This window comes from Talpa occidentalis, unplaced genomic scaffold (assembly GCF_014898055.3).
Source record: "Talpa occidentalis isolate TD23 unplaced genomic scaffold, MPIMG_talOcc4v2.1 talOcc4.5, whole genome shotgun sequence".
Classification (NCBI taxonomy): Eukaryota; Metazoa; Chordata; class Mammalia; order Eulipotyphla; family Talpidae; genus Talpa; species Talpa occidentalis.
This window is the reverse complement of record NW_023604861.1, coordinates 68,246,716-68,258,829: the sequence shown is the minus strand read 5'-3', so window position 1 is coordinate 68,258,829 and position 12,114 is coordinate 68,246,716. Positions and strand designations below refer to the sequence as shown.

The 12,114-nt window shown below is 37.2% G+C and overlaps 1 protein-coding gene across 1 annotated transcript; it reads right to left on the bottom strand.

Annotated features, from left to right (window-relative positions):
- Positions 1–3,700: 3,700 nt before the first annotated feature.
- LOC119258552 (sulfotransferase 1C4-like) lies at positions 3,701–10,254 on the bottom strand. Its single transcript, XM_037526824.1, has 5 exons — positions 9,821–10,254; positions 5,024–5,149; positions 4,453–4,550; positions 4,036–4,162; positions 3,701–3,816 (listed from the first exon to the last, which is right to left on the bottom strand). Exons 1-5 carry the CDS (start codon positions 9,987–9,989, stop codon positions 3,701–3,703), a joined length of 636 nt encoding a protein of 211 aa, XP_037382721.1. The 5' UTR covers positions 9,990–10,254.
- Between the last annotated feature and the right edge of the window lie 1,860 nt (positions 10,255–12,114).

Sequence of the window (12,114 nt, the reverse complement as noted above, 5' to 3'; positions counted from 1 at the left end):
TAACTCGTGCTGCAGTAGCTGCAGATTGCTTCATAGTGCTGAAACTTAACACCTTGTGCCACCAGGGAGGCCCCTCTCATTAACTTTTTTAACTGGAAATCTATTTTGGTACATATATATGTATATATATATGTATACACACACAAACACACACACACACACACACACACACACACGACTGTCCTTGACTTCTTTAGAGTCCCATTTGCTTGTATTATTGTTTTCCAGCTCTATAGTTTGAGCCTATGTTTGTCTTTGTGATTTAGGTATGTCTCCTGGAGACAGCCGAAGGGAGGATTGTCTTTGTATCTAACTGGATACTATGTCTTTTAATTGGTAAGTCCATTTAAATTTAAAATGGATCATTGCTACCATTTTATTCTTAATTTTTGTGGGTCAGTCTATTTCCTTATTTAGTTCTTTGTGTATGTTCCTCTTTTCAGTTTCAATGTGTAAGTTCCTTTCAATACGTGTTGGAGTGGTGGCTTAGTGTTTGCAAATTCCTTGAGTTTCTCTATGTCTGAACATGCCTTTCTTCCTCCTTCATATCTTCAGGAAAGTTTGCAGGATAGAGTTGGTTGGTAGTTTTTCTCTTTAAGTATGGGAACATGGCATTCCATTTTCTTCTTACTCGTAGCATTTCTTCAGAGAAGTGGTAGTAGTGTGATTGGGTTGCCTTTATATGTTATCTGCTTTCTCTCCCCGGTCAACTTCAGTATTCTTTCTTTGTCCTGAATTTTTGGAAATTTCACTACTGTTGGTCTTGCTGTCAATCTCCTATTATCTAGGTGTGCTGGGGTTCTTTTAGCTTCCTTGATTTGTACATTTATTACATACATTATCAGTTCCATTCTCTCTCACTTCCCTCTCTGGTATTCCTGTTATTCTCATTGCCTTTTCTCATGGAGTTGGGTATTTCTCAGAGTGTTTCTTCATTTTTCAAATTTCATTTCTCTCTTTCCTTTTCTACTTGGTTTCTGTGTACATTTGCATCTCAATTTTACTGACACATTGTTCCACTTGATCTAGTCATCTTATACGACTTTCTCCTGAGTGTTTTCATCTCCTGTATTCCTCTTTTGAAATCCTGAAACTCCATTTTTATCTTATTTAGAGATTCATTTTCTGTCTTTAGTTCAGTGATTTTATTCTAAGTACATTAATTTGTTTTTGAATTTTCCTCATTTTCCTTGAATTTCTTTGTCACTGCCATTCTAAACTCTCTATTTGAATGGGAGAACAACTCCTATGTCTGTGACTTAGGGTTCTGGAGATTCGTTTTTTGTGTTGTACTCTGCTTGGGAACTTATGTTACCATTTGTTGGATTTTTCTTTCTGCCCACTAATAGCTTGGGAAACTTCCTGTTGTATGTGGGTCCTCTTCTGGGCATGAATCCTCCCCCCTCACTGGTCAGGGTTCTCACCTATCTGGGTATAGCACTGACAGTGTCTCACAGGAGATCGTGAGACCTCTAGTCACTCTAGCTCACTCCCTGATGCAGGTCCAGGATCTCACCAGTCTGTGCAGGCCCTGATGAGGATCTCATGGGAAGTCACAGGGTCTTTGCAAGGCCACCAGGTGCTGGTAATTTCCTGTATAAGGTCACAAGTCTTTTCATGGTCTGGGCTGGTGCTGGCTGAGTCTTGTGGGAACTCACAAGACCTCTGCTGCTGGGAGTGGGCTGTCGGGGTCTCTTGAAGCCTCTGACTGCTCTGGCATCCTTTGCAACATTGGTCCAGAGCCTCATCAGACTGAGTGGGTACTGGAGGGGTCTGGCAGAAAGTTGGGAAACCTCTGCTGGTCTGGGCCAGAGCTGGCAGGGTCCCATAGAAAGTCATGAAGTCTCTAGCTGCTCTCTCTTTTGATATTTTATAGGAACATCTACATAAGGTCCAACAGTGATTGAATATAAAAGATGTGCGCCTAAACTTATGTGCCCATGAATCTCTTAGGAATCTTGCAAAACTGAATATTCCAAGTCAGCAAGCCTGGTGTGGACTCTGGGAGTCCATCCAGCCAATTTGTGAAGTACCTTTGGTGTACCAAAGCTTCCAATTACAAATGCAAGAACAGATACTATAATTATTCATAGATTTCTGTGTTTAGTGGAGTCACAGTGTCTACTGAGTAGATAATCATTTACAATAAACTGTGAACATCATCCCATTTCGTCCACATAACAGATCTTGGGGTAGTTTATATTGCTATCTCCTTTTTTGAATTTAAGAAAATTTAAAAAACTAGCAACAACAAATGTTGGCGAGGATGTGGAGAAAAAGGAACTCTCCTGCACTGTTGGTGGGAGTGCAAACTGGTTCAACCACTATGGAGAGCTGTGTGGAGATTTCTGGACCTACTAAACATAGAGCTTCCATATGATCCAGCAATTCCATTCCTAGGTATTTACCCAAAGGACATAGAAACATCAATTCCAAAGAGCACCTGCACCCCTATGTTTATAGCAGCACTGTTTACAATAGCTAAACTTTGGAAACAACCCAAATGCCCAAAAATAGATGACTGGATCAAGAAGATGTGGTACATATACACCATGGAATATTACTCAGCATTCAAAAAAGATAAACACATGCAATTTGCAGCAACATGGATGGCGCTGGAAAGGATCATGCTCAGCAAAATAAGCCAGAAAGAAAAAGAAAAATACTGGATGATCTCACTCATAGCAGGAATCTAGAAAACTTAAATAAAGGACCAGGAAAATGAATAACTATAAGAAAGTGAAAATCAAAAAAAAAACAAAAAAAACTATGAACCAGAGACACTCTATGGTGGGTGGGGGGCAGGGAGGGGAGGGACTGGGGCCAAAATAAGGGGGTTGCAGTTGTATGGGGAATATAAAAATAAATTTTTTTTTAAGAATTTTTTTTTAATAGAGGCATGTTTTATTTATTTATTTGTTTGTTTGTTCAGACATGCACTGGGTACAGTCAGAAGCGCAGGAGGGTGAGAGAATTCACCAGAGCCAGAGCAGGGAGCAGAGCAGGCAGAAGGACCCAAGTACACTGCTGAGGGGAGCAGCCGGCGGCAGGAGAGGTCTGCGCGCCATGTGGGACCCTCCTCTGGTGGCCGGGGAGCAGTCGGGGATCGAACCGGTGCCGCAGAGGCCGTGGGCAGCCTCACAACCCAGGGAGGCCCAAAATAAAATTTATTTAAAAAAAATTTTAATACAGGTATTGAAAAGCAAAAAGAAAAAAAAATTAGTTAAGTCTTTAAGATGTTGATTGCCTTCCAATCATTATAATTGCCATTAGGCAGTAAAACCAGAACAAGAATTTAAGAATTTTGACTCTTAATTTATTAGTATTTTCATTATACTAGAGTTTTATAAACTGTTTTTATAAACTTTGCTGTTCTTCAAGTACTAATAAAAAAGCCAAAATATGCTAAATTCCCTTTCTTCCTTCTAAACAGAATTTAAAAATAGACATGTAAGGGAAAAATAGCTATTTATATTTTGCCATTATCTTTCTATAAGCAAAAGAGTACTATATTCCAGTGCACCAGGAAGGTATAAGTAAGCTGATGTGACACATACCTAAAGAAATCCCCTTTGCACTTTGATGTATGCACAGCTGTAACCAATAAATACAGCAATTTCTGTTTCCCATTTCAATCTGTGTATCCCCACTGGAGTCCATACATTATGACTTAAATGTTTTATGGACAAATGGGAATATATTAGATAGCACAGCTCCTTACCTTCTTCATGTCTTCATAGAAGAGGTAGAGAATGTTGTGTTGGTCTTTGGCTTTCCACCATCCCTTTACATGGTCATACCAAGAACCCCAGCACACTGCAAGATAGGATGAAAAACAAGGCAAAGAGTCATCACGGCTTCACCAAAAAAATATTCTACTGGAAGCAGAATTCCTAAAGAAAGGGAGATTGTCACATTGATGGTTATTTCTTATTAAAGAGGGCAGAACCCTTGCTTTTCTAAGGAAACTATCCTTTCTTTTTAGAGTTTTTGAGGATCTTGAGAAAGGAAGGAAACAAAGCTGAATTCTCTCACCTTTTCCAGTCAGAAAGCTCTCAAAATATTCCTCCCAGGTTCCTGGAGCAGGAAGTGCCTTATTCATTCTATGGAAGTGGTAGTAAGATACCATATTGTCCTTGGGATTTCTTGCTACATAGATTATCTATGGATGGTGGGATGAGGGGAAGAAATAAAATTAGAATTAGACCTATATGTATAGTTATTGCGCAGATAAGTAATGTTAGGGTGGATACATTACATTAACATGACTTTTTCTGATGTAACTTGTGATGTTGGCTTTTGTAGGAGATACAAATGACTCATCAACTTACACATTGACTATTGTAAAGAGATAGACTTTTTTTTTCCTTTAACAACAAAGAAGTGTTTCAGAGGAAATTGACAAAAGACAATTTCTTTCTAAGAACACTTTTAATTCCTTTTGTTCTTTACCTTACAATTTTTCTCTAGGAAGGATGGCGGCAGCAAGTGAAAGGGAAGATGTGTTTTCAGGGTCCGTGGTGAGGGCATGTCATTAGCTTGTTCCAAACCTGTAAAATTGATTTTTGATCACTTCCCACTTTTTTTTTTATTTATATCAAAATCTTGTTGCTTCCATTATTAATACTGAGGAACAATTCAAGACAGCTGTAAGAGCACTGTTACTTCCATAGATCTGATCTGAAGAATGTGTCTAGCTTATGAATGAAGGTTTTGGCTAAAATAGTTTTAATCTATAACAAAAACCAAACTAAATAAATTTAATTTACTTTTGCTTACATAGTAATTCCATTAGAAAATTTCTGGAGTAGAGCAATGCCACAGACAGTTAAGAAAAAAGATAAAGCTACAAAATTCATCAATAATTGTTTGAATGTCTAGAATTCTTTTTTGTTTTTGAAAGTTGTTATATTCTTGTGTACTTTTTCAGTTTGGATGCATAGAAACTTGAAAGGAAATTTGATAGTAAAAATTCTAAGTATGTGTTTAGGATGGTAGTTAAGTGTGATTATTTCATACTCACCAGATCCTATAGATGGCATTATCCATTCAATGAAAGGAAATCGTATATGAGTAGGTGCTCGTTGACTTTTGCCAATATCACCTTCATTTTGTATTAAGTCCACAATCTCCTGAGTCCATGTTGTTCCTTATTTCACATGTAAGGTAAAGGCACATAGACATTTAGTATCCCACATTCCTTGAAGTATGATCAAATACTTTTATAACATCTATGTGAAATTCACAGTTAGTATTCAGAAAAAAAATCATTATTTATAACTTATGTTATCATGTGAATTTTTATTACAAAGACTCCAATTTACAGTCAACACTGAATTGGTAAATAAATGTATTCAATTTTCTCCCTGTCACAACATTTAATTTGGATTACTATTTCATTGATTTAGCTACATTATTCTTTCAATGGAAAAATGAAAGATTATGATCTGGAAAATAATTACTATGTGGTTTTAAAACTGTTTCCCAAGGATGTAGCAGTAAGTTGCCATGTAGGAGCCACTTAATGCATGTTGGTGGAATGAACTAATGCCTGGGCTCCATAGCGATTTTTAGTACTTAGTATCCATTTTATGCTTTTCACTATTTTGCCTTTATCTCAGGGGCCAAGGCTGAAAAATGCATTCCCTAAACTCCTTTGTCACTAAGATTCTGAGTACTATTTTGATCCTGCTAATAAAATACATTAGCTTGTGATTTGGAAGGAGATAGTGGCAAATACTAGTGGCTCCAACAGTTAGAAATTTTGCAGAGGCCATTCCACATTCTGCTGTCTAGTATCTTAAACCCAAGAAATTGCATCTTCATGGCCATCACTGTCACTAGAAGCAGCACCTCAGTCTCCTGACTTCAGTGAACTTTTTCTCCTGTTTGCTTCTGACTGATATAGTGCCTACCAAATGAATTTTCATCCTATGAGGAAGATATGTTGTACAAAATATCTGACAAAATCCATGTTGGGATGATGCTGGATAATTTTAGGATGGCTTTCTGAATCCCGAATCTGGGCTGATTTTTCTTACATCCTCTAACATCAATTCTCATACTCTCAACGCAGAGCTTTTGGGTCTACAAGAAGGGCATAGGTTAGAAAACACTGAAGAAATTACATTTTACATCCTAAGTGAGCTGTTCTTTAATATTTTCTGGCACTAACTATTTCATTACAGGATAAAGAAACAAAATTTTTTTTTTTTTTTTTATTTATTTATTTTTTTTTAAATATTAAATTTTATTTTTATATTCCCCCATACAATTGCAAACGCCCCATTCTGACCCCAATCCTTCCCCTCCCGCCCCCCACCCCCCAAAAAGTGTCTCTGGTTCATAGTTTTTTGTTGATTTTGATTTTCACTTTCTTATATTCATTTTCCTGGTCCCTTATTTAAGTTTTCTAGATTCCTGCTATGAGTGAGACCATCCGGTATTTTTCTTTTTCTTTTTGGCTTATTTCGCTGAGCATGATCCCTTCCAGTGCCATCCATGTTGCTGCAAATTGCATGTGTTTATCTTTTTTGAATGCTGAGTAATATTCCATGGTATATATGTACCACATCTTCTTGATCCAGTCATCTATTTTTGGGCATTTGGGTTGTTTCCAAAGCTTAGCTATTGTAAACAGTGCTGCTATAAACATAGGAGTGCAGGTGCTCTTTGGAATTGATGTTTCTGTGTCCTTTGGGTAAATACCTAGGAGTGGAATTGCTGGATCATATGGAAGCTCTATGTTTAGTAGGTCCAGAAATCTCCACACAGCTCTCCATAGTGGTTGGACCAGTTTGCACTCCCACCAACAGTGCACAAGAGTTCCTTTTTCTCCACATCCTCGCCAACATTTGTTGTTGCTAGTTTTTTTAATATGTGCCATTCTCACTGGTGTGAGATGGTATCTCATGGTAGTTTTGATTTGCATTTCCCTGATTACAAGTGATGTTGAACATTTTTTCATATGTCTGTTGGCCATTTGCATTTCCTCTTCAGAGAAGTTTCTTTTTAGCTCTTCTGCCCATTTTTTGACTGGATTATATTCTTTGTTGTTGCTGAGTCTCATCAGCTCTTTGCAGATTTTTGTGATCAGTCCTTTATCATTAGTGTTGGGTGCAAAAATGTTCTCCCAGTTGGTGGGGTTTCTCTTTGTTTTTGTTATTGTCTCTTTTGCTGTGCAGAAGCTCTTTAATTTGATGTAGTCCCAGCTGTTGATCTTTCTCTTCACTATCACTGCTTTGGGTGATGTGTCTGTAAAGATGTCTTTGATGTGCAAATCCCGTAGTGTTTCGCCTATATTTCCTTCTATGTATTTTATGGTTTCAGGTCTTATGTCTAGTTCTTTAATCCATTTTGAGTTGATTTTTGTGTATGGTGTGAGGTAGTGGTCAAGCTTCATTCTTTTGCATGTAGCGACCCAGTTTTCCCAGCACCATTTATTGAACAAACTTTCTTTGCTCCAATGCATAGTCTTTGCTCCTTTGTCAAAGATTAGTTGACCATAAATCTGTGGGTTTATTTCTGGATTTTCTATTCGATTCCATTGGTCTGTATGTCTGTTCTTGTTCCAATACCATGCAGTTTTGATGATTATGGCTTTGTAGTATAGTTTGAAGTCTGGGAGTGTGATGCCTCCATTTCCTTCTTTTTTTTTCAGTAGAGCTTTGGCTATTCGGGGTTTTTGGTGATTCCATATGAATTTCATCAATAATTGTTCTATTTCTTTGAAGAATGCCATTGAGATTTTGATTGGAATAGCATTGAATCTGTATATTGCTTTTGGTAGGATGGCCATTTTAATAATGTTTATTCTTCCAATCCATGAGCAGGGGATGTCTTTCCATTTCTTTGTGTCTTCTTCTATTTCTTTTAACAGTGTTTTATAGTTTTCTTTGTATAGGTCCTTTACCTCTTTTGTTAGATTTATTCCCAAATATTTGATTTTTTTTGAAGAAACAAAATTTTTAACTATCTACTCAAAGAATGTTAGAGCTATTTGTACTAGTTTTATGTTTTTACTCTGAATTTATAGCTATCGGTTAACATTGGGTCACTAGAGGTTCAGTGATAATTAGAATGGCTTTTCAATTTAACCTCTAAAGTCAATCTTTTCATGATATGTTTTTTCTTGGGTCATTTATTATTTATCTATTCTTTTAAAATTTATTATTTTTTATTATTATTATAAGTACTAAATAAAAAGTTATTAATGATAATGATTTGTTATTCTTTTAAAAATCCAGGATAAAACAACTTTTATCTGTTTACTTCTTCCTTCTAATAAGTATAGCTATTATTAACATAAAGGTTATAGATATATTAATATTACATTAACTGGCAAGCATTTCATTTTTTTTGTATTATTTTATTTTATTTTATTTATTTTTTTTTTTCTATACTTTTTTTTTTTTTTTTTTTTTTAAAGATTTATTTATTTATTTATACCATTACTGGGTACAGTCAGAAGTGCAGGAGGGTGAGAGAATTCACCAGAGCCAGAGCAGGGAGCAGAGCAGGCAGAAGGACCGAAGTACACTGCTGAGGGGAGCAGCGGGCGGCAGGAGAGGTCTGCGCGCCATGCGGGACCCTCCTCTGGTGGCCGGGGAGCAGCCGGGGATCGAACCGGCACTGCAGAGGCTGCGGGCAGCTTCGCAACCCAGCGCTCAACCGCTGCGCCACTGGGGAGGCCTACATTTTTTTGTATTATTTTAATTATTCAAGTCCCACTAACTCTAAGCCATGAAAACCCTAAATGAACCAAATCTTAATGCTCACATTTGGCAGTTAGAGATAAAGATTTATTATTAAACATTATATTGAGATAATGATAATAAAGTAGAGTTGTAGATGAAATTAAGGAAGTGAAATTACTGCTACTGCTAGAAATTCACATTTAGAGAAATTTAGTCCTGAATAGACTCCTCATGAGTAAGATTGCAAAGTCAGTACCCATATGAAACTAATGTAGAAATAAGAATCTAAGGCCCCCATTGGCTACATATTCTTTTGCTAAGATCTTTGAGGCAGAGACACAAAAATACACAATCTCAGAAAATACTTCGGTTTAGATTTTTTGGAGGGGTATGCGTGTATGTCTGTGTAGCAGGAGTTAAGAACAGGGAGTTTGATTTTGCAGAATACATGTATATGCAATTTAGGTGTGAATTGAGTATTGTGTATTTTGTATATACAAATATCTGTAGAGAACTATTTCTTCCTGCCTTCACCCAAAATTTTAAGATGTAGTGTCTGCATTCAAGTTTATTTCTGAACACAATTTATTAAACCAATTTTTTGTTAAGCCAATTTGAGGCAAGGAATCAGTTTACAAGACACCACGAAGGAGGGGGACATGAACAGAGTAGTTCTCAAACACTGAACTGGGAGAATTTTGAGGGATTCTGAGGACCACTGAGGTAGAATCAGCATTTTGGAACCAAAGCTCCTCTTATTCTTCCCCAAATCAGTCTCAGGATCCCCTTCGAGCTCACACACACAAAGCAGTTTTTTGCAAGATCTACAATGAGGGCCTGTACTAGAAAGAAATAAATGAATCAGTCTAGCTTTTTTGTTCTTAATGAATTCACTGTCCCCTAAGGAAGTGAAAAAAAAATCACGCAAAGAACTAAACTCTTAAAATGTATAGGTCGTTCTAATATGTTTCATGTGGTTTTAGTCTCCACAAGCGATTTTTCTTAGCCCTACCACTTTGCCCTAGAAAGTTTTCCACTCAAACACAGATAACTTTACTTAATTATTAACATGTCTTTCCCGTTTACTTTCCTGTCTGCAATTTCTCCTCTCACTTTCCACATACCTGCTTTAGGATAGGTAGAAATAAGCAGATCATCAGTTTTGGCTTGGAAGTTCCAAATCTGATCCCAGCTGTCACATGTAGGTGTGGGTTGAAGAATTCCCTTCACGTAGCCAACAGTGACGCGCTCTGTGTCATCAGATGTTGAATCCTTCATTTTGTTTAAAGCCATTAGTGCCAGAAATCAGAGTACTGTTCGAGAAAGAATGTTATCACTCAGCACAAAGCTGTATTCTTGATATTGTACAGACAGTGCAAAACTCAGATTATAAGATTTAGCCCTTTCTGGCACACCTTGTTGAAGGCTTGCAATCAAGGAGAAAACTAGCTGCAGGCCTGCTGGCGCAAGTTCCAAGGAACTAGAAACTGTTTAGGACTTTGTACAAGGCGTTTTCCTGATGAATTGCAGGCTTCCTCCCCCCAGCCAGGCTGTTACATAAACATGCACTCACAAATTCGGATTGCTGTGTCATGTTCACATCCAGTCTGTAGTTTCAGAGCAGCATATTCTATGCTAGCTTAACAGCATTTAGCGTTCTTAACATTTCTCATCTTTATATTCACAAAATAAGTCACACTTTCAGCAATTTTTTCTTATTGGGAATTTTAAGCTAATTAAAAAGTTGCAAGGAATTTGTCCATGGAATTATAGATTGCATAGAATAACATTCCTGAAAGGCTGAAGGTACATGCTACGGTTAACAATGAAGTCCCAGCACAAATAACCAAAAGGGCAAGCTCTTTCTTGATCTCCTTCCTTCCTTCTTGCAGTCTTCTCTAGCTTTCTTTCCTGCCCAGCCCCAACCTTCCTTAGGCTGTGCAGGGAACCTGAAACCTCTCCTTTCCCTGGGAATTACCCTGCTACATTGTGAAAAGTATGTGTACTGTTTCTTAAATTTATTTCTATGATCTTCACAATCATGTGTGTCAATAGAGTAGAGGAGGTCTGTCAATATCTTAATGGTTTCGTTTAGTACGTTGTATACAGGAGATGGAGGACTGGGTGATGGGGGAAATGCTCACCATTTTTTTTTTTTTTCTTGTGATGAGAATTAATTTTTTATTTTTTAAATATTTTATTTTATATAATTCTTACATCATTTTTCATTTTTGCACAATGTATGCATTTTCATTTTGGTTATGTTCCCCATACAATTGCACCCCCCCTTATTTTGACCCTAGTCCTTTCTCTCTCTCCACGCCGACACCCCCCCCCCCCCATCGTAGTGTGTCTCTGGTTTATAGTTGCTTGTTGATTTTGATTTCTACTTAGGTTTTCTAAATTCCTGCTATGAGTGAGACCATCTGGTATTTTTCTTTTTCTTTCTAATTTATTTCGCTGAGCATGATCCCTTCTACCTCCTTCCATGTTGCTGCAAACTGCATGTGTTTATCTATTTTGATTGCTGAGTAATATTCCATGGTGTATATGTACCACATCTTCTTGATCAGTCATCTATTTCTGGGCATTTGGGTTGTTTTCATAGCTTAGCTATTGTAAACAGTGCTGCTATAAACATAGGGGTGCAGGTGTTCCTTGGAATTGATGTTTCTGTGTCCTTTGGGTAAATACCTAGGAGTGGAATTGCTGGATCCTATGGAAGCTCTATGTTTAGTAGGTCCAGAAATCTCCACACAGCTCTCCATAGTGGTTGGACCACTTTGCACTCCCACCAGCAATGCAGGCTGGTTGGGGTTGAATACAGACCCAGGGAAAGTTGCAAGTTTAAAATAGTTTGAAGAATTATCATGACGACATATTCTTTCTTTATTCCCATTTAGGATTTTTAGTCAATTCTTTCTTACAATAAAATGTTCTACTTGGTTATTATAAAAATAAAGTGATGCTAAATCTACACTTGAAAGCATTACTTTGGAATCCTAAATATCTGAGTTTGAAAATGCCCCTTAAGAGATGTTTTATCTTTCTAGTTATTTGATCTTTTCTGAGTTCTTTTTTACCTCACAGGGTTAATGTAAGAATGCATGTGGACAAGTTGTTCTGCAGACTTGGCACACATTGGACTTTAAAGATAATGTCCTGGCTCTCTCATCCTTCCCTGAACCTGTTTTCTGTCTTTTTAATCTCACTGTGCCCCCTTGCCCCCCAAGAAGAGGAAATTCCAACCCTCTGTGCCCTCTTTTTAAAAAAAAAATTTTTTTTTTTTTTGAGATAACAGTGGTTTACAACACTGTATGTGATTTAGAGCTAGTGGTTCTCAAGTGCACTCTGGATATCCCAGCTGAAATCTCTAGCAGCATGTTCAGGCTTCAAAATGATTCATTTGAAAAAATTA

Coding starts and splice junctions, on each gene's coding strand:
- LOC119258552 (XM_037526824.1), bottom strand. CDS start 9,989: ATGGCTTTAAACAAAATGAAGGATTCAACATCTGATGACACAGAGCGC. Junction 4,551..5,023: donor AATGCCATCTATAGGATCTG/GTGAGTATGAAA, acceptor TCAATTTTACAG/GTTTGGAACAAGCTAATGAC. Junction 3,817..4,035: donor GAGCTTTCTGACTGGAAAAG/GTGAGAGAATTC, acceptor CCTATCTTGCAG/TGTGCTGGGGTTCTTGGTAT.